At 48.0% G+C, this 22,542-nt stretch overlaps 1 protein-coding gene and 1 long non-coding RNA gene across 3 annotated transcripts in view; one reads left to right on the top strand and one right to left on the bottom strand.

The window, feature by feature from the left end:
• Positions 1-13,136: 13,136 nt before the first annotated feature.
• LOC137095415 (uncharacterized) lies at positions 13,137-19,081 on the bottom strand. The gene is made up of 2 exons (XR_010908839.1): positions 18,387-19,081; positions 13,137-17,208 (listed from the first exon to the last, which is right to left on the bottom strand). It is a non-coding gene; the product is annotated as an uncharacterized lncRNA (long non-coding RNA).
• A 50-nt stretch (positions 19,082-19,131) lies between these two features.
• Positions 19,132-22,542, top strand: part of LOC137095414 (histone-lysine N-methyltransferase 2B-like) — a 223,085-nt gene continuing 219,674 nt past the window's right edge. For both annotated transcript variants that reach the window (XM_067462059.1, XM_067462058.1), the window contains exon 1: positions 19,132-19,567. In XM_067462059.1, coding sequence (XP_067318160.1) covers positions 19,142-19,567 — 426 coding nt within the window. In that variant the 5' untranslated portion in view covers positions 19,132-19,141. The remainder of the gene's footprint in view (positions 19,568-22,542) is intronic.

Raw genomic sequence — 22,542 nt, 5'->3', positions numbered from 1 at the left:
GCCGGCGGCCTTTGGCGCAAGGCCTTGCGCCAGGCGCCCTCGCCTGCTTTGCTCTCCCGCCGGCGGGCAGGGGTGCGGAGAAGGTGGGGCACTTTGGTGCAAGGTCTTGCGCCAGGCGCCCTCGCTTGGTTAGCTCTCCCGCCGGCAGGCAGGGATGCAGAGCAGGCGGGGGCCTTTGGCGAAAGGCCTTGCGCCACGGTCCCTCACTTGTTTTGCTCTCCCGCCTGCAAGCAGGGATGCGGAGCAGGCGGGGGCCTTTGGCGCAAGGCCATGCGCCAGGCGCCCTTGCCTGCTTTGCTCTCCCGCCGGCGGGCAGGGGTGCGGAGAAGGCGGGTCCCTTCGGCGCAAGGCCTTGCGCCACACGCGCTTGCTTGCTTTGCTCTCCCACCGGCAGGCAGGGGTGCGGAGCAGGCGGGGCCTTTGGCGCAAGGCCTTGCGCCAGGGGCCCTCGCCTGCCTTGCTCTCCCGCCCGCAAGCAGGGTTGCGGAGCAGGTGGGGGCCTTTGGCGCAAGGCCTTGCGCCACGCGCGCTCGCTTGATTTGCTCTCCCGCCGGCAGGCAGGGGTGCGGAGCAAGCGAGGGCCTTTGGTGCAAGTCCTTGCGCCAGGCACCCTCGCCTGCTTTGCTCTCCTGCCGGCAAGCAGGGATGCAGAGCAGGCGGGGGCCTTTGGCGCAAGGCCTTGCGCCAGGCGCCCTCGCCTGCTTTGCTCTCCCGCCGGCAAGCAGGGATGCGGAGCAGGCGGGGCCCTTTGGTGCAAGGCCTTGCGCCACGCGCGCTTGCTTGCTTTGCTCTCCCACCGGCAGGCAGGGGTGCGGAGCAGGCGGGGGCCTTTGGCGCAAGGTCTTGCGCCAGGTGCCCTCGCCTGCTTTGCTCTCCCGCCCGCAAGCAGGGATGCTTGCGGGCGGGAGCCTTTGGTGCAAGGCCATGCGCCAGGCCCCCTCGACTGCTTTGCTCTCCCGCCGGCGGGCAGGGGTGCGGAGAAGGCAGGGGCCTTTAGCGCAAGGCCTTGCGCCAGGCGCCCTCGCTTGCTTTGCTCTCCCTCCGGCAGGCAGGGGTGCGGAGAAGGCGGGGGCCTTTGGTGCAAGGCCATGCGCCAGGCGCCCTCGACTACTTTGCTCTCCCGCTGGCGGGCAGGGGTGCAGATTAGGCGGGGGCCTTTGGCGCAAGGCCTTGCGCCACGCGCGCTCGCTTGCTTTGCTCTCCCGCCTGCAGGCAGGGGTGCGGAGCAAGCGAGGGCCTTTGGCGCAAGGCCTTGCACCAGGCGCCCTCACCTGCTTTGCTCTCCCGCCGGCAAGCAGGGATGCGGAGCAGGCGGGGGCCTTTGGCGCAAGGCCCTGCGCCAGGCGCCTTTGCCTGCTTTGTTCTCCCACCGGCAAGCAGGGTTGCGGAGCAGGCGGGGGCCTTTGGCGCAAGGCCATGCGCCAGGCGCCCTCGCCTGCTTTGCTCTCCCGCCGGCGGGCAGGGGTGCGGAGAAGGCGGGGGCCTTTGGCGCAAGGCCTTGCGCCACGCGCGCTCGCTTGCTTTGCTCTCCCGCCGGCAAGCAGGGATGCGGAGCCGGCGGGGGCCTTTGGCGCAAGGCCTTGCGCCAGGCGCCCTCGCCTGCTTTGCTCTCCTGCCCACAAGCAGGGATGCGGAGCAGGCGGGGGCCTTTGGCGCAAGGCCTTGTGCCAGGGGCCCTCGCCTGCCTTGCTCTCCCGCCCGCAAGCAGGGTTGCGGAGCAGGTGGGGGCCTTTGGCGCAAGGCCTTGCGCCACGCGCGCTTGCTTGATTTGCTCTCCCGCCGGCAGGCAGGGGTGCGGAGCAAGCGAGGGCCTTTGGCGCAAGTCCTTGCGCCAGGCACCCTCGCCTGCTTTGCTCTCCTGCCGGCAAGCAGGGATGCAGAGCAGGCGGGGGCCTTTGGCGCAAGGCCTTGCGCCAGGCGCCCTCGCCCGCTTTGCTCTCCCGCCGGCAAGCAGGGATGCGGAGCAGGCGGGGCCCTTTGGCGCAAGGCCTTGCGCCACGCGCGCTTGCTTGCTTTGCTCTCCCACCGGCAGGCAGGGGTGCGGAGCAGGCGGGGGCCTTTGGCGCAAGGCCTTGCGCCAGGTGCCCTCGCCTGCTTTGCTCTCCCGCCCGCAAGCAGGGATGCGGAGCAGGCGGGGGCCTTTGGCGCAAGGCCTTGCGCTAGGCGCCCTCGCCTGCTTTGCTCTCCCACCGGCAAGCAGGGATGCGGAGCAGGCGGGGGCCTTTGGTGCAAGGCCATGCGCCAGGCCCCCTCGACTGCTTTGCTCTCCCGCCGGCGGGCAGGGGTGCGGAGAAGGCAGGGGCCTTTAGCGCAAGGCCTTGCGCCAGGCGCCCTCGCTTGCTTTGCTCTCCCTCCGGCAGGCAGGGGTGCGGAGAAGGCGGGGGCCTTTGGTGCAAGGCCATGCGCCAGGCGCCCTCGACTACTTTGCTCTCCCGCTGGCGGGCAGGGGTGCAGATTAGGCGGGGGCCTTTGGCGCAAGGCCTTGCGCCACGTGCGCTCGCTTGCTTTGCTCTCCCGCCTGCAGGCAGGGGTGCGGAGCAGGCGGGGGCCTTTGGCGCAAGGCCTTGCGCCAGGCGCCTTTGCCTGCTTTGTTCTCCCACCGGCAAGCAGGGGTGCGGAGCAGGCGGGGGCCTTTGGCGCAAGGCCATGCGCCAGGCGCCCTCGCCTGCTTTGCTATCCCGCCGGCGGGCAGGGGTGCGGAGAAGGCGGGGGCCTTTGGCGCAAGGCCTTGCGCCACGCGCGCTCGCTTGCTTTGCTCTCCCGCCGGCAAGCAGGGATGCAGAGCAGGCGGGGGCCTTTGGCGCAAGGCCTTGCGCCAGGCGCCCTCGCCTGCTTTGCTCTCCCGCCGGCAAGCAGGGATGCGGAGCAGGCGGGGGCCTTTGGCGCAAGGCCTTGCGCCACGCGTGCTCGCTTGCTTTGCTCTCCCGCCGGCAAGCAGGGATGCGGAGCCGGCGGGGGCCTTTGGCGCAAGGCCTTGCGCCAGGCGCCCTCGCTTGCTTTGCTCTCCCTCCGGCAGGCAGGGGTGCGGAGAAGGCGGGGGCCTTTGGTGCAAGGCCATGCGCCAGGCGCCCTCGACTACTTTGCTCTCCCGCTGGCGGGCAGGGGTGCAGATTAGGCGGGGGCCTTTGGCGCAAGGCCTTGCGCCACGCGCGCTCGCTTGCTTTGCTCTCCCGCCTGCAGGCAGGGGTGCGGAGCAAGCGAGGGCCTTTGGCGCAAGTCCTTGCACCAGGCGCCCTCACCTGCTTTGCTCTCCCGCCGGCAAGCAGGGATGCGGAGCAGGCGGGGGCCTTTGGCGCAAGGCCTTGCGCCAGGCGCCTTTGCCTGCTTTGTTCTCCCACCGGCAAGCAGGGGTGCGGAGCAGGCGGGGGCCTTTGGCGCAAGGCCATGCGCCAGGCGCCCTCGCCTGCTTTGCTCTCCCGCCGGCGGGCAGGGGTGCGGAGAAGGCGGGGGCCTTTGGCGCAAGGCCTTGCGCCACGCGCGCTCGCTTGCTTTGCTCTCCCGCCGGCAAGCAGGGATGCGGAGCAGGCGGGGGCCTTTGGCGCAAGGCCGTGCGCCAGGCGCCCTCGCCTGCTTTGCTCTCCCACCGGCAAGCAGGGATGCGGAGCAGGCGGGGGCCTTTGGTGCAAGGCCATGCGCCAGGCCCCCTCGACTGCTTTGCTCTCCCGCCGGCGGGCAGGGGTGCGGAGAAGGCAGGGGCCTTTAGCGCAAGGCCTTGCGCCAGGCGCCCTCGCTTGCTTTGCTCTCCCTCCGGCAGGCAGGGGTGCGGAGAAGGCGGGGGCCTTTGGTGCAAGGCCATGCGCCAGGCGCCCTCGACTACTTTGCTCTCCCGCCGGCGGGCAGGGGTGCAGATTAGGCGGGGGCCTTTGGCGCATGGCCTTGCGCCACGCGCGCTCGCTTGCTTTGCTCTCCCGCCTGCAGGCAGGGGTGCGGAGCAAGCGAGGGCCTTTGGCGCAAGTCCTTGCACCAGGCGCCCTCACCTGCTTTGCTCTCCCGCCGGCAAGCAGGGATGCGGAGCAGGCGGGGGCCTTTGGCGCAAGGCCTTGCGCCAGGCGCCTTTGCCTGCTTTGTTCTCCCACCGGCAAGCAGGGGTGCGGAGCAGGAGGGGGCCTTTGGCGCAAGGCCATGCGCCAGGCGCCCTCGCCTGCTTTGCTCTCCCGCCGGCGGGCAGGGGTGCGGAGAAGGCGGGGGCCTTTGGCGCAAGGCCTTGCGCCACGCGCGCTCGCTTGCTTTGCTCTCCCGCCGGCAAGCAGGGATGCGGAGCCGGCGGGGGCCTTTGGCGCAAGGCCTTGCGCCAGGCGCCCTCGCCTGCTTTGCTCTCCCGCCGGCAGGCAGGGGTGCGGAGCAGGCGAGGGCTTTTGGCGAAATGGCTTGCGCCAGGGGCCCTCACTTGTTTTGCTCTCCCGCCGGCAGGCAGGGGTGCGCAGCAGGTGGGGGCCTTTGGCGCAAGGCCTTGCGCCAAAGCCCTCGCTTGCTTTGCTCTCCCGCCGGTTGGCAGGGGTGCGGAGAAGGCGGGGGCCTTTGGCGCAAGGCCTTGCGCCACGCGTGCTCTCTTGTTTTGCTCTCCCTCCGGTAGGCAGGGGTGCGGAGCAAGCGAGGGCCTTTGGCGCAAGGCCTTGCGCCAGGCGCCCTCGCCTGCTTTGCTCTCCCGCCGGCAAGCAGGGATGCGGAGCAGGCGGGGGCCTTTGGCGCAAGGCCGTGCGCCAGGCGCCCTCGCCTGTTTTGCTCTCCCACCGGCAGGCAAGGGTGCGGAGCAGGCGAGGGCTCTTCGTTGCAAGTGAACTATAAATCCCAGCTACTGCATCTCCCAAATTTCAAGGTCTATTTTCCCCAAACTCCACCAGTGTTCACATTGGGGCATATTGAGTATTTGTGACAAGTGTGGTCCAGATCCATCATTGTTTGAGTCTGCAATGTTCTCTGGATGCAGGTGAACTACAACTCCCAAACTCAAGGGCAGTGCTCACCAAATCCTTCCAGTATTTTTCGTTGGTTGTGGGAGTTCTGTGTGCCAAGTTTGGTCCAATTCCATCATTGGTGGAGTTCAAAATGCTCTTTAATTGTAGGTGAAGTATAAATCCCAGCAACTACAACTCCCAAATGACATAATCAATTTTCCCTCCAACCCCACCAGTATTCAAATTTGGGCATATTGGGTAACGTAAGGTAAAAGTTTTCCCCTGACATTAAGTCCAGTCGTGTCCAACTCTGGGAGTTGGTGCTCAATTTCTAGGCCAAAGAACCGGTGTTGTCCATAGACACCTCCAAGATCATGTGGCTGACATGATGGCATGGAGCGCTGTTGTTGGGTATTTGTGCCAAATTTGGTCCAGTGAATGAAAATACATCCTGCATTTCAGATTTTTACATTATGATTCATAACAGTAACACAATTACAATTAGGAAGTAGTAATAATAATAATTTTATGGTTGGGGGTCACCACAACAAGAGGCACTATTAAGTGGTCGCGGCATTACGAAGGTTGAGAACCACTGTTCTAGAAGCATTCTCTCTTGACGTTTCGCCTGCATCTATGGCAAGCATCCTCACAACCTCTGAGGATACTTGGCATAGATGCAGGGCAAATGTTAGGAGGGAATGCTTGTAGAACAGGGGTCCTCAAACTATGGCCCGGGGGCCAGATGTGACTCTCCAAGGTCATTTATCTGGCCCTCGCTCAGGGTCAACCTAAGTCTCAAACGACTTGAAAGCACACAACAACAACAACAACAACAATCCTATCACATTAGCCAAAAGCACGCCCACACTTACCATTGTAATACTAATAAGTTTATATTTGTTAAAATTGTTCTTCGTTTTAATTATTGTATTGTTTTGAAGTGGGGTTTTTTTTTGCACTACAAATAAGGTATGTGCAGTGTGCATAGGAATTCGTGTTTTTTTTTTTTCAAATTATAATCTGGCCCTCCAACCGTTTGAGGGACTGTGACATGGCCCTCTGTTTAGGCACCTCTGTTCTAGAACATGGCTATATAGCCTGAAAGACCTACAGCAGTCCACTTATGAATATCACTTGTTCAAAGAGCTGACTTCTAACAAGGGGCCCTTCCACACAGCCCTATGTCCCAGTATATCAAGGCAGAAAACCCCACATTATCTGAGTGTGGACTCAGATAACCCAGTTCAAAGCAGATATTGTGGGATTTTCTTCCATACTACTCTGGGATATAGGGCTGTGTAGAAGGGCCCCTGTTCAACTTGCACAATTCCCAACAGCTGGTATGCCTGGTATAATCGAACCAGAATTGATAAAATAATGTATGATTAAATGGGCACAAAATGTCCAGCAGAACACAGAATTAGATAAATGGGAAAATGTGGACTGTTGGCTTAAGGCATTTCCACACAGCCCTATATCCCAGAATATCAAGGCAGAAAATCCCACAATATCTGCTTTGAACTGGGTTACCCAAGGGCTCTTCCACACTGCCCTATATCCCAGAATATCAAGGCAGAAAATTCCACATTATTCTGCCTTGATATTCTGTGATATAGGGCTGTATGGTGAAGGGGACAATAAAGAGCATTTGATGCTGCAATCTTAGATATATTTTTAAATAAAATTATGAACAGGTACTGGACACTGGCAAATCTAGCTAAAATTATTATCAAGGGAAGAAAAAAACATGTGCTGGAAGTGTAAAGAACAGGAAGGAATTTTCTTTCTCGTGTAGTGGTCCTGTAAAAAAACAAGAAAATTCTGGAGCAAGATACAAAAAAAGACTGCAAGAATCCAGAGCCCTTCCACACAGCCCTATATCCCATAATATCAAAGCAGAAAATCCCACAATATCTGCTTTGAATGGGGTTGTCTGAGTCCACAGAGCCATATATTTCAGTTCAAAGGAGATAATGTGCGGTTTTCTGTCTTGATGTTCTGGGAAATAGGGCTTTGTGGAAGAATGCCCACCCCCCCTTCCACACAGCTGAATAAAATCTCACATTTATTGTCGAAGGCTTTCATGGCTGGAATCATTGGGTTGTAGTTTTTTCAGGCTATGTGGCCATGTTCTAGAAGCATTCTCTCCTGACGTTTTGCCTGCATCTATGGCAAGCATCCTCAGAAAATCCCACATTTTCTGCTTTGCTCTGGAACATATGGCTGTGTGGTCTCAGGGCCCTCCCACACAGCCCTATATCCCAGAATATTAAGGCAGAAAATCCCACATTATCTGAGTGTGAACCCAGATAATCCAGTTGAAAGCAGATATTGTAGGATTTTCTGCCTTGATAGTCTGGTGGCTCTTCCACACAGTCCTATAACCCAGAATATCAAGGCAGAAAATTACACAATATCTGCTTTCAACTGGATTATCTGAGTTCACACTCAGTTCTGCCATGATATTCTGGGATACAGGGCTGTGTGGAAGGACCCTGGGTTTTATGGCTGTGTGGAAGGGCCCACAGTTGGAGCCCAAATTATTTTTATTGAGAGAGTCAAATGAACAAGTAAAATCATTAAACTACGAAGTATTGCACCACATGATAATAGTATCGAGGATATTACATGCACAGTTTTGGAAGTAGACAGACCTCCCAACAATAGAAGAATTGATGGTTATGGTCTTTAAAATAGCAGAAATAGCAATATTAGCAATGATGAACAAATAAAAAACACAAAAAACTTCATCAAGAATTGGGAACTATTTCTAAACTTTGTAAGAGAGAGAGAGAGAAGTTTGTGTAGAAGGCTTCATAATTTAATCTGTTAGAATTTGTGTAGCGAGCTTGTAAACAATAACTATCAGGCCAGAAGGAAGAACAGAAAAACAATGTAATAGAAAAGATGAAAGGAATTATATATCAGTCTCCAACCCAAGGGACAAGAAGTCACCAAAATGGGTGGAGTGGGAGGAGCAGGCAGTATAACCAAATGTTAGGTAGTATTGTATTGGTTCGTACACACGCACACATACATATATATTTGGTTCATTGTGGGTTTTTTTATGAATATGTAAATGGAAAATTAAAAAATAAAAAATAGATAAAATGCAGATTAATGTGAAAATGGGACAGAAAATACACAGGAATGAAACCTTGTGTATTGTGAGAAGCATTTCTGAGAAGCATTTCTGTGATGTTAGATCATTGAGCCATTAAAAAATACATTATGTCTAATAATGGAAACAGACTGATTTGTCCATCTATCTTAATTGCTGATGATTATTCAATCACAGATGGGTTGAAATGTGGACTACACTAGGGCTCCTTCAACTGTCCACTTTTTATGTAACATATATGGTACATATAGGTATGTACCGGTAACAGGGGTATAAAAACATTTCCTGAGAATAAATAATCATTTGCAAGGCTTATTAAACAGGCTGTTTTTTCCTTTTGTATTCAGTACAGCTGCATTGAATGACAGGAGCTGTGGTGGCGCAATGGATTAAACCCTTGTGCCGGCTGAACAGCTGACCTGAAGGTCGGTGGTTCAAATCCGTGAGACAGAGTGAGCTCCTGTCTGTTAGCTCCAGCTTCTCATGCAGGGATATGAGAGATGTCTCCAAGATGGTAACACATCCGGGCATCCTCTGGGTAACATCTCTGCAGATGGCTCATTCTCCCACATCAGAAGCGACTTGCAGTTTCTCAAGTTGCTTCTGACACAATAAAAAAGCTGCATTAAATTAAAATAAGGCTGTCAATACACATGGCCAAAGTACTTCATCCTTGCCTCTACTATCGTTCCCTCCAATGAGCAGTCGGGCTTTATTTCCTGAAGTATGGACTGGTTGGATCTTCTTGGAGTCCAAGACACTCTCAGAACTTTCCTCCAGCATCACAGTTCAAAAGCATCTTTCTTCCTTCGCTCAGCCTTTCCTAAGGTCCAGCTCTCACATCCATAGGTAACTATGGGGAATACCATTGCTTTAACTATGCAGATCTTAATTGCCAGTGTGATGTCTCTACTCTTCACTATTTTATCGAAATTCTCAGGAGAATTAAACCTGAGTATTTAACAAGACTTCTGAAGAGTTCACAGTAAACACTGCATGTTCTTGCTGACAGATTCGTGTAAATGAGCAACATTCAGAAACCTTTTACTGTTGCCAATTTTTCCGTGACCCCCAAAATAGCTCATGTGGTCCAGGATCCACAGTTTAAGACACACCCTTACAAAAATAAGTCCCCCCACTTTGCTTTGTAAATGGGTACTTTACTTGTCATGTACTGTATATACTCGGGTATAAGCTGAGTTTTTCAGCCCTTTATTTAGGCTGAAAAAGCCCCCCTCAGCTTATACTTGAGTCAAGTTATTTATTATTTTATTGGGTTATCATTATTATTTTATTGCATTTATTATTTCATTATTATTTTTATTATTTTACTCTTTTATTATTATTGCATGTATTTTTTTACTCTATTATTATTATTTGTATTACGTTTCCATTGTTGTACTCTCTTTATTATTATTGAAAGGATGCATAAGCACAATTACTTTGAGGAAGGTTAGAATAATGGTTCAATCAGAGTTGGTCTTATCTTAAATGATAGTTTGACGTAAATATTCAAAAACATCTAACCTGATGTCACAATTAATGAAATTTTATTGGTATCTATTTTTTATTTCAAAATTTAGCTGCTGCATTTCTCACCATTCCATAATTATTATTCTAAGTACTAGTCAAGAGGTTTCTTTTAAAGCAGGGGTTCTTAATCTTTTTGTCCCATTGATCCCTTTGACAGGTGAAAAAACAAGAGATTTCTTTCAGAATGTAACAGCAGAGTTTGATGACACACAGCACCATCATATCTTTAAAGTAAATTTTCAGGATTATTCAAAATGATATAATATTCTGAGTTGAAATATAATTGGTCAACTATGTGCTGTCAGTTCTTGTGGGTTTTTTCGGGCTATATGGCCATGTTCTAGAGGCATTTCTCCTGACGTTTCGCCTGCATCTATGGCAAGCATCCTCAGAGGTGAGGTCTGCTGGAACTGGGAAAAAAGGGGTTTATGTATCTGTGGAATGACCAGGGTGAGACAAAGGGCTTTTGTAAGTTGGGCTATGTGCTAAGTGCTGGTTTTAACCTATAACTTCCTGTACAGTTCCGGCCCAGTTTACCCGTCCCAACAAATTCTCCCCTATGAACCATCAAGGACGTTAAAATCTTCCGGAGAGGCCCTGCTCTCGGTCCCACCACCTTCGCAAGGGTGTTTGGTGGGAACAAGAGACAGGGCCTTCTCTTTGGTGGCCCCTCGGGTATGGAACTTTCTCCCAAGCGAGATAAGATCTGCCCCTCCCTCTTGTCCTTCAGGAGGCTAGTGAAATCCTGGTTATGGGAAGCATTCCCAGAATAATGGCTGAGACTGGTTACAGACCAAAGTGAGTGACCACATTTGCGGTCTGAGTTGAACATGATTTGATCTTGGCGATTTGGTATATATGTATTTTATCTATATGTATTTTAATCTTGTATTGTTGTACGATGTCTTAACTTGTATTAGTAGCATTGAATCCTTGCTGTAAGCTGGTCCGAGTCCCTCTACGGAGGTGAGAAGATTGGGATATAATTTTTTTTAAATAAATATGTTACTCAGTAGTTTGTACATAGCAGAATGAGGATCACGTAGACATAAAAAACTGGATTGGTGAAGGATAAACAAAATTTAAGGAAAAGGCATTAGAAGTTTGAAAGTGTCAGCATTCAACTTATTCATGTCATATGGCATTTGGGCAATTCAGGGTGCATCTGCACTGCAGAATTAACGCAGTTTGATACCATCTCAATGCTATGAGATTTTACAAGGACTTTCAATTTCTCTGCCAAAGAGAATTCTATACCATTGAGCCAAGGCAATAAAGGTGGTGTCAATCTGGATTAATTCTACAGTATAGAATAGATCAGGCATGGGCAAACTTGGGCGCTCCAGGTGTTTTGGACTTCAACTCCCACAATTCCTGGCCTCAGGCCCCTTCAGGGGCCTGAGGCCAGGAATTGTGGGAGAGTTTTTTTTTAATTTTTTTAAAATAAAACTGTTCATTTGTTCTGACCGCATCTCTGCCTATGAACCCACCAGGAGTTTGAGATCTTCCGGGGAGACCCTGCTCTCGATCCCGCCTGCTTCTCAAGCTCGGCTGGCGGGGACGAGAGATAGGGCCTTCTCGGTGGTGGCTCCTCGGCTGTGGAACGCCCTTCCTACGGACATTAGACTAGCACCATCTCTAATGGTATTCCGCAAAAAGGTGAAGACCTGGACGTTTGTGCAGGCGTTTGAGTAATTTAGTGCAATCTGGTAATGGAACATAGGAATGGAACAATGGACGACGAACCTGGACTATGCTTGGATGATGAGAAGATTGGGTATGGTTGTTTTTTGTAATAATTGTGCATTGTAATTGCTTATTGGTAATTTATGGATAATGTGTTAAGTCAATGGTTATATGTTGTATGGAACCACTGCTGTTTCTACTGTTTTTACTGTTTGTGAACCGCTGTGAGTCGCCTTCGGGCTTGAGATACAGCGGTATATAAGCAAAGTAAATAAATAAATAAATAAATAATAAATTTTGATTATGGTACATAATAGAAAAGCAAATCGTGGCAGATATAATCAGGTATCAATATTTTTGACGTGTACATGCCTATCTACCTTATTCAATCAACCAATTAATTTTGACATTGAGTACAAACTATTATCATTTACATCACTTAATATACATAGACTTGCTATTTCTGCCTGTTTTCCACTACTTTCAAAGTTTTCTATTCAATTTTTTCCATAACATTCAGGAAATCAGCACATAGCATTTTACACACAGCAGACCATACACTCATCCCAAAACCCCTATCCTAAACAAAATAAAACCTCTTCCCCACACTCGTGCACCCTTCACCATGGCTTCCCACACCGAAACACTATGAAGTCTTTAAGCCTATTTATCTATCTTTATTCATGGTAAACCTAAATTCCTAATGGAGCTCCTCTATATTACTGACTCTCTATTCCATTTTTCTAAAAAGTCCTAATTGCTCTTATTCATTTTGTTATAAGTTAGTCTGGCCATTAGCATATATTCTCGCATTCTTTCCCTCCAATCCTTTTTGGTTAGACTTTTTTCCCTTTCCAATCTTTGGCTATGGTCAATCTTGCCGCTGCAAAGCTATATTGATATATTTCTTGGTCCTTTATAGTTTTCTCTATGTAGACCCAGCAGACACAATCCTGGGCTTTTTAAAATCTTTAAAATCTTCTTATGTAGCATTTTATTTGTGTTATGTAGCATTTTATTTGGGACAAGGTATTTTATTTACCTTGTCCCAAAATTCCTGTATAACACAGTTCCACAACAAAAGAAGGAATGTCCCTTTCTGTTTCCTGCACATCCAGCAAATACCTTGTTGTGATTTGTCTATTTTAGCCAATGTTGCTGGAGTGATATAACACCTATAGTTGTATCAATTAAACATCATTTTGTATTGATTCACCCTAACTGAACCCGATAATGTAAATTTGAATTCTTTATTCTATAGGTATTCCCATTTGTCCAATTCTATTGGTCTGCCTAGGTCTTTGGCCCAGGATATCATTACTGTCTTGACTCTGTTGTCCCCCATGTTATAGCTTAATATGTATTTGTATAATATAGAGATTAACCCTTTATCCCCCTTTTCCCGTATTCTTTCCAATTCTGATTCTTTGGTTGCAAATCCAATCCTCCTGTCTTTTTTATATCTTTCATGCAATTGGTGATATCGAAACCAATCATTAATCTCCAATTCTTCCCGCAATTTTAATTTCCATTTTTCATTTTCTCTGATATGTTCTTGTTTCTACCCTTAAGGTTGGTCTTGTAAATGCTTCTAGTGGTCTCAGCCAAAGGGGGTTTTTTGGTTCCATACCTTTTCTGTATTTTTTCCAAATATCCAATAATCCCCCTGTAAAGAAGCGTTAATCCCACCGCTTGTCAACAAAAAATGTAAAGAAGCAGCGCTAATCTCACTAGATGCCACCAAAATTATGTGAGGAACCTTTTTTTAAAATATCAATTAAGCTGCCACCAATATGTTTAGAGACGCTGGATTATGTCTCTGTTTATCTTTAGTTGTGTTGTGAGGTGACTTTGGTAGTGTGGAATGCACCAAGCATAAAAGAAATGGAGGAGGCAGGTTTGAAATACAAAGAGAACAAGATTTATTGTTAACAGAACGTAATTGTTGCAGTTTTGAGAATTTGAACTTGGCACAAGGCTTGATGTTACAAAATGGCTGGGTTGAGATACATGCTTCTGATGATACAATTCTACAAACTTCTTCTTTAGTGAAGTGCTTATACTACTTCAGAGTTCCCTATTGTGAATGTCCACACTGTTTGCCCTATACTCGGAACAAACCACTGATCACCAGTCTTTCCTTACTGGCAATCCTGAAGACCCCCTCTGTTAGATTCTTTTAACCTAAGCAATCTAACAAGGTAACCCCTTCAGCTCTCTTGCTGAAGAAATATTCACAAATTCTAGGAACTACTGAATTCTCACAGCTTCACAACAGAGCCCTAACTGGCTCTCCTCTTCCCCGGGTCTCAATCACCGGACTGAACTACTTTTCCCAGAGTCCTTTCTTGACTCTGCTATTTCCCAGAGCCCTTAACTGGCTCTGCTCTTCTCCGGGTCTCCTCCACCGGACTGGAGCTTAACTGCCACTTTCAAACCTTTTACTCCTTTAGCTCCGCCCACCTCCTCTGCTGCCTTGTCTCGTCACCATGGCAACCTATCCCTCACAGCTAGGCCATGGCAACAAATGTAAACCACAAATACAGTTTTAAACACATTATAAATAACACTTTATAATAAACATTATAAATACGGTTTAAACACATTATAAATAACACTTTATAATAAACACATCTCTACACCCCCTTTAATTAAATTTTTATTAAAATCTTTATTTAATTTATCTCCATTATACCACATGTATGCGTGCCAGCCAAATCGTAATCCAAATCCTTCCAAATCTAGTAGGGTCTTGTTTTCTAATTTTATCCATTCTTTCAGCCAGGACATTGCTGCAGCCTCATAATAGGTCCTTAAATCAGGTATGCTTAGCCCCCCTATTCCTTTATCATCAATTAAATTTCGGTATGCTATCATCACTCTCTTTCCAGCCCAAATAAAGTTAGTTATCTCACTTTTCCATTTCTCAAAGATTTTTGTTCCTTTAATAATAGGTATATTTTGAAACAGGAATAGCATTTTGGGAAGTACCATCATTTTTATTACTGCAATTCTGCCCATCCACCTTAGAGGGATTGTTCACCATCTGGTGAGATCTTTTTTATCTCTTCCCATGTTCTAATATAATTATCCTGGAATAAATTGATATTTTTGTTTGAAATCCATATTCCTAGATACTTTACTTTTGTTATCACCTCGCAGTCTGCTGCGGCCTCCAATTTCTTGCGACTTTTAGCATCTATATTTTTTACTAAAAATTTAAATTTCTCCTTATTTATGATAAATCCTGATATGTCACCATATCTTTGAATTGTATCCAATAATTTTTAATACTTTGTAGTGGGTTAGTTAGGATACAGACTATATCATCTGCATAAGCCCTAATGTTTAGTTCTTTCTTTCTTTATTTTTTATTTACTGCGCTTATATACCGCAATTCTCAGCCCTTTAAGGGAGACTCATTGCGGTGTACAACATGAAAAAACAAGTGGCCGCTGATTCTTGGCCGCTGATCTTTAAACCAGTAATTTCTTTCTCTTCCCTTATCCTTACATTTAAGATTTCTAATCCCATAATAAACAATAGTGGGGACAACGGACAGCCTTGTCTTGTCCCTTTTTGTATTGTCAATGTAGTCTGATAGTTGACCATTTATTTTTAATCTTGCTCTTTGATTGGTGTATATTGCCCCTACTGCCCTTTTGAATTGGTGACCAACTTCGAATTTTTCTAGCACTTTTTCCAAATAAACCAAACTGACATGGTCAAAAGCTTTTTCTGCGTCAATAAAGAACAATGCCAAATCTCTATTTGGGTCTTTTTCTGCTATTTCCAGCGTGTTCAGTATCAGTCTGATGTTTTGGTTTACTTGTCTTCCTGAGAGGAACCCCACTTGATCTTTATGTATTAACTGTGCCAGTGCTTGCTTGAGTCTATTTGCCAATATAGTGGCAAATATTTTATAATCACAGTTCAATAAAGATATTGGTATGTAATTTTTAATCAAATCTAAATCTTTATCCTGTTTGGGCACTAAAACAATTATGGATTCCTTCCATGACTCTGGAAGTTCCCCCTTTTTCATTACCGAATTCATCACTGACACCAACAATGAGACCAGCTCTTCTTTGAACATTATATAATATAGGATTGAGAGTCCATCTGCCCGAGGGGACTTGTTTAGCCAAATTTATTGTCCTAATTACTTCCTCTGGTGTGATTTCTCTATCTAAATCAGCTTTCATTGCTTCTGAGATTTGTTTTAAATTTGTCTCCTCTACATACTGCGAGATTGTCCTGATCTCCCCCTGAGTTCTTTTATATAGGTTTGCATAGTATTCTTCGAATAGTTTTTGTATCTGTTGTGAATCAGTGATAATTTCACCTTTATTTTTCTTTACATCTTTTATTAGCCAAGCTAATAATTTCCCTGGCTTGTTTGCGTTTTCAAAAAAGTTGTATCAATTAAACATCATTTTCCTTTCTGTTTCACTAGCAATTAGCTGATCATATTGTTGGTGCAGTTTTTTAAATTCACCTTGTAGTCTCATCTTGGTTCCTTTTTCTTTTTCTAGTTCTAATTCTTTTGTCCTAATTTTTGCCAACAACTCCAGTTGGGCCTTATTTTTTCCTTTGAACCAAATCGAGTTTCGTTGTATAAATAACCCTCTAATTACTGCTTTCCCAGCCTCCCAAACTATTCCCTCCTTCATTCCTTCTTTAGAATTGTCCTTTAAGTAATTAATAATTCCCGTTCTAAGTTTCTCTCTATGTGACTTAATTTTCAAAATGTAATCATTCATTCTCCAAGCTCTATTTCTTTTGTATCCCACTCGTAATTTCATTAATATTAGGTTATGGTCGGCTAATACTTTAGGTAATAACTCGATTTTCTCTGTTTTTCCCACTAGTTCCTTAGTATCAAAGACCAAGTCAATTCCCGAGGATGTGCCATGTCTATGTGAATAATATGAATACTCTTTTCTTGTTGGGTTGTGGACCCTCCAAATATCATAAAGTTCCCAATGCTGAATTTCCCTTAGGAAGGATCCCGGGAGTTTGCCTTACTTCCTGTCCTTTTTTTACTTTACTATCTCTATCCTCTTTGGGCACCATGACTCCATTAAAATCCCCCACCCATAACATTTCCTTTTCACCATATTCTGCTAATATCCATGTTAGTTTTTTATAGAATACTTTTTGTTTGTTGTTGGGAGCATACACTCCTACTAATACTACAGGGTTTTTTTTTTAAATATACACCTTTATTATTAATATTCTACCATCCTCATCACAAAATATTTTCTCTGGTGCCAGATCTTTTCTTATATAGAACAGTACTCCATTGGTCTTTTTGTGGTTACATGCTGTAAATAATTGGCCCAACCTTTCTTCTTCTTTTTTTAAACAGGTGACTATCCTCATAAATCAGGTGTGTCTCAACCAAACATGCTATGTCTGGTTTGATTTTCTGCAAGTAATGAATCACTTTCTTGCGTTTATAGCCGTTATTTAAACCGTTAATATTAGAAGATATAATTTTTAAGTTTTGTATAGACATTTTAATCTACTCTACCCTATCCTATCCCCCCACACCCTTTACCCTTTCCAGTAAGAAAATAAAACATATTACATTTCCAAATACACATTTCATTGTTCTTAATGTTCCATTATTTATTAGTCTATTCCCCCACTGTTTCATCTTCTTCTGTTCCGTCTCCCAGGAGACTGGGTTTATTGTCTTTTTGGGTTGCTTAAATTGGTTGCCCCTTGCCTTTCTCCTAGGCTGCTTATCCTTTGCAAGGCCTAAAAGGGTTAGCAGCCAGACGTAGGAAAGCCAGTTTGCAGGCCGTCTGCAATGATTGGCCAAAGAGTAGCTCTTTGGGCCTGCCCCTGCTTCCAGGGTAGAAGCAGCCATTTTCCCTGCCCCTTCAGTCTTAAGGAAGAATCCATGATGTGCTGTTGGCAGACAGGTACCTCCGAAGATACCATTGTAAAAACCATTGAGACCTATAGATAGAAAGATAGATGGATAAATTTATTGAGTAATTGAGTCATAGATAGAAAACAATTCAGTTTGATTGAGTTATTAGTTAGAGATAGATAGATTAAAATAGAACTATTTAGATAGTTATAGAGGATTATCTAGATAGTTATAACCTTTTTGGAGAAAGTTATACCCTTTTTGAAGAAAGATTGCCTTAACTATTGTTCCAGAGGCTCCAAATTTGTGTTTTGCACTGAGTGTTTGTTCATAGTCTTAAGTTGCAGGGACTTTGCAGATAGGTGGCTTCCTTTGGCTGCATTCATAGGGCAAGCCACCTACCAATTATAGTTAGGATCCCTGGTCCCGCCCCCCTTTTGCCTTTTGGAGGGAAGGGGCCATTTTTCAGTTAGTCACAACAAGGGAAGCCAAGGCAGAGGATGCGTACAGATGTTCCTCCTGTGCAAAGGCTTCGTCTTTTAAGAGTTCCCGGGGAAGAACAGATTAAAGGCCTCTACAGATTCCCAAAGGGTTCCAGGGAAAAAGCTTCACAGCCCTGAGGACCTCCGGAGGGAATAACAGCTCTTCATCTTCAGCTTAGTGATTTCTAGCCTGATGATACGTCTGTTCGGTTCTGAGACGCAGTTCAGCCGGTAGCAGACTCAAACTAGTTAGGTTTAAGTTCACAGAAGCCTGGGAGGAGCTTTAAAGGGGAATTTTTCTGTTAAACAAAGTTTCTTGAAGATAGTGCCTGTTTCTTGTAAACAAGACTGCAATTCCTGCTTATTCGTTAATAAAGACTATTGTATTTAAGTTCAAGTTTCCTAAAGCCTGCTTAGTAGGGAAAGTTCTTCTAAAGGCTCTTTCTTGGGCCCCCGGGCTTCCCGCTGGACACAAGCCTTGCATCCTCTCTTAGAAGTGTTTAATTTTAGCTGCAGCGGCGACAGAACAAATTGTATTATACAATCCCTAGGTACTTTTTTTTGTCTTACAACCCTGCCTCTTTCTGCAAAGTATTTCAAAGTATTTCAGTGCAGCCTTTAAACTTGCAACACAATCGTTTGAGGCTCTTCACTCTCAAAGAGTCAGATTGGCAAATTATCTTGCCTCTAACAGGAAAGTTAACGTTTTTAACTGTCAAGGAGCTTTATTTATAGCTTCAGTGCTCAGTGCTAAAACAAATAAACGTAAGTCATGTGCTTACTTAGGAAAAGCCGGAGCCTTGAACGAAGAGAGAATCCAGAGATGGGAGATGTTTCTTTGTGCCTTTAAGCTGTCCGTTTCCAGATGTTTTTCGTTGGAAACTGCTGGCAACTGCTCTCCTCCCTTTGTCTCGGCCGAAGATGAGGAATTTGAGGGGTGTAGATATGCTTTCCCCCTCCGACCACCTCTCAGATGCACGGAGCCGAAGCTCCATGCGACTTTCCCTCCTCAGCTCCAACCGGAATTGTGGGAGTTGAAGTCCAAAATACCTGGAGCGCCCAAGTTTGCCCATGCCTGATCTACAGTGTAGAATTAATCCAGATTGACACCGCTTTAACTGCTATGGAATCGTGGGAGGTATTGTTTTAATTTCTGCCCAAGAGGACCAATGCCTCCAGTGATTCCACAGTACTGAAACGCGTCAAACTGCATTCGTTCTACGGTGTAGACACCCCTAACAGAAAGATCCGAGCCTGATTCCACAAGTAGACATCTGGCTGCCAATCCCGCCCGACTCCTGCATTTCAGCCGACTCAATGGCCCACTCTGCCTGAAGGTCGTGCAGCCCGCGTGCGGCCGCGGTGCTTCACGGGAAATGTAGTTCACCGTCTCACTGCCTTCGCTTTGTTCCGCAAGTCTCCTTTCCGGAAAAGAACCTGTCGTCCCAGAGGGCACCGGAAGAGAAGAGGCTCGTATCCGTGCCGCGCTACCTGACGGGAACTGTGGTTCTGTCGCCTAATCCTGGCCTTGCGATGTATGCAGAGCGCCTGGCGGAGGGACTCGCTTTCCCAGGCCGCCCCGCGCGGAGCTTGGCAAGGCTCTGGCGGAGGGTTGTTATTGTGGCGGCCCGGCCCCTATCCAGGCTCGGATCGGAGCTTAAAGATGGCGGCGGGAGCGGCAGTGGGAGGCGGCGGGGGCTCCTCCTGGGCTTCGGTGCCGCGGGGCCGCTTCCCGGGCAGGCCTGGCGGGTGCCGAGGGCGGGGCGCCGGGGCCGGGAGTCACGCGCGGGTCCCGCTGCTGGCGCCGCGGCTGCTGCTCTGGGCGGCGGCGGGGGAGGGCGAGCGGGCCGCGGCGGTGGCGGGAGACACCACCCTGGGCAGCCTGCTGGGCCTCAGCCGCGGGTGGAGACGCCTCCAGCGCCTTGTGGAGAGCAGCGGCGGGAGCAGCAGCGAGGACGAGCCGGTGAGTCCCCTTTCCTTGGGCCTTCCGACCGGCGGGAGAAAGGGCCTCATCTCTGGGCCGCAGAGCCTGAGGGAGGCGCTGCTGGCAGGCGGCCCTTGGCGCCCAGGCAGGAACTCTTTCGGGCGGGGTGTCATCGCAGTGTCACCCAGGGCCAGATCCGCTTTCCAAGAGCCCTTCCAGCCATGCCAACTCTAATTTCTGTACAAAGCAGTTGGTTCCCTCGCTTATCATTATCTTGTTGTTGTTGTTTTCATTGATTGGGGATCATGGGAATTGCAACTGAAATACACTTGTGGCTCAGAGGTCGAGGAAGGTTAAAGAAGATGTTAAAAGTCAGGCAGGAGATCCACAAGCCATGTAGCTCAATGTAAATCCCACGCTCCTGTTTAAAGCAGTGGTTCCCAACCTTTTTTTGACCAGGGACCACCATGACCAGGGACCATCTTGACTATGGCCCACTTTGACCAGGGTCCACTTCACCAGAGATCTCTCTGACCATGGACCACTTCACCAGTGACCACTTTGTCCGGGGACCACTTTGACCGTGGGCCACTTGACAAGGGAATACTTTCATCAAGGGCGACTTTGACCTGGGCCCACTTGACCATGGCCCACTTTGACCAGAGTCCACTTGACCAGGGACCACTTTGACCATGGACCAATTGACCAGGGAATACTTTGACCACGTCCCACTTTGACCAGGGTCCACTTTGACTTAGACCAGTGACCACTTTGTCCAGGGACCATTTTGATCTGGGACCACTTTGACCGTGGGCCACTTGACAAGGGAATACTTTGACTTGGGCCCACTGGACCTTACTTTACTTACTTAGGCGATCCCTCGTTGGCCGAGTAGGATAGTCTTCCAGGATCAGTGTTCTGGTGGGTCCGTAGGTGACTGACTGTGGAGCCCTATTCTTGATCTGCATCTTCTCCCGCAGTGAGGGCATTGGTTTCCAGGTGGAAGGCAGTCTCGGTCGGGGTTGGCTTGACGCGCCTTCCTCTTGGCACGTTACTCTCTTTTGCCCTCCATTCGTGCCTCTTCAAATTCTGCAGCACTGCTGGTCACAGCTAACCTCCAGCTGGAGTGCTCACAGGCCAGGGCTTCCCAGTTCTCAGTCTCTATGCCAGAGGTTTTAAGGTTGGCTTTGGGCCCATCTTTAAATCTCTTTTCCCGTCCTCCAACATTCTGTTTTCCGTTCTTGAGTTCAGAGTGGAGCAACTGCTTTGGGAGACAGTGGTCGGGCATCTGGACAACGTGGCCGGTCGAGCAGAGTTGATGACGGAGGACCATCGCTTCAGTGCTGGTAGTCTTTGCTTCTTCCAGCACACTGACGTTTGACTGCCTGTCTTCCTAAGAGATTTGCAGGATTTTCCGGAGGCAGCGCTGATGGAATCATTCCAGGAGTTGCATGTGACGTCTGTAGACAGGCATATAGAAGGGTTGGGAGGACAATAGCTTTATAAACAAGCACCTTGGTATCCCTACGGATGTCCCGGTCCTCAAACACTCTCTGCTTCATTCGGAAAAATGTTGCACTTGCAGAGCTCAGGCGGTGTTGTATTTTGGTGTCAATGTTGACTTTGGTGGAGAGGTGGCTGCCAAGGGAGCGGAAATGGTCAACATTTTCTACTGTTATACCTTTAAGCTGTATCATTGGCATTGGAGAGGGGTTGGCTGGTGTCTGCTGGAACAGCACTTTGGTTTTCTCGATGTTCAATGACAGGCCGAGCTTCTTGTATGCTTCTGCGAAGGTGTTTAGAGTGACTTGTAGATCTTCTTCTGAATGAACACAGATGACGTTGTCATCAACATATTGGAGTTCTATAACAGATGTTGTTGTAACCTTGGTTTTAGCTTTCAGTCTGCTGAGGTTAAACAGCATGCCATCTGTCCGATAGATAATTTCCACTCCGGTGGGAAGCTTCCCATCAACAAGATGAAGTATCATAGCGATGAAGATGGAGAATAAAGTTGGGGCAATAACACATCCCTGTTTGACACACTTGACCATGGCCCACTTTGACCAGGGACCAATTGACCAGGGAATACTTTGACCAGGGGCCACTTTGTTCTCCAACATAAGTACCAAAAGAATTACAAATCACTTTTTGGTCAACTTTAGATAAAAGATAAAGGTAAAGGTTTCCCTATGATATTAAGTCTAGTCATATCTGACTCTGGGGCTCCGGGGTGGGTGGGGGGGGGGGGATTCTCATGGTTCTCATCTCCATTTCTAAGGCAAAGACCAGGGATGCCTCCAAAACCAGCATGATTGCCTGGAGCGCTTTTACTTTCCTGCATTTGCATGTTTTTGAACTGCTAGGTTGGCAGAAGCTGGGGCTAAGAATGGGAGGTCACCTCGCTCCCTGGTTTAACCTGCTGCTCCACTGGGGACTTCTGTGGTGCATGTATCCCAATCCAAATCCCACTCTCTTGTCTAAAGCAGTGGTTCCCAACCTTTTTTTGGCCAGAGACACTCTCCAACATTAGTACCAAAAGAGTTACGAATCAGTTTTTGGTCAACTTTAGATTCGGTTTGGTTATTTGAGGTGCTGATTCAGAAAATTTAATTGCATAGATCACATCAGCTCTAGTTTCTGATACAGAACATATGCCATCCAGTAGTCGCCATCTGCTCGCCCACAGAAAAACCATATTTAATAATCTAGAGCTGGTGGTCTATCCAATTCAATTTTCTGAATCAGAACCCCAATAACCACAGGAACAGGCCTGAAAACGAATATGCTAAGGCACCCTTGCTTCCAGGTGCCACATGAACTCAGGGGGAGGGAGGAGGAGGAGGAAAGCAGCAGCCAGGAGGCTTGTTGTCGTGCCTTTCATGGGTAGTCAGCCTCTCCCCTCCCGACATCCCCATCCCCGTTGCCTTAGTTCTATAAGAGGGTTTTGCGAGGCCAGTTGCTTTTGTTGCAATGGTGTAGTAATGGTGACGCTGCGGACCATATTCTTGGGG

This window comes from Anolis sagrei, chromosome Y, assembly GCF_037176765.1.
Source record: "Anolis sagrei isolate rAnoSag1 chromosome Y, rAnoSag1.mat, whole genome shotgun sequence".
Taxonomy (NCBI): domain Eukaryota; kingdom Metazoa; phylum Chordata; class Lepidosauria; order Squamata; family Dactyloidae; genus Anolis; species Anolis sagrei.
This window is presented reverse-complemented; position numbering and strand designations above follow the sequence as displayed.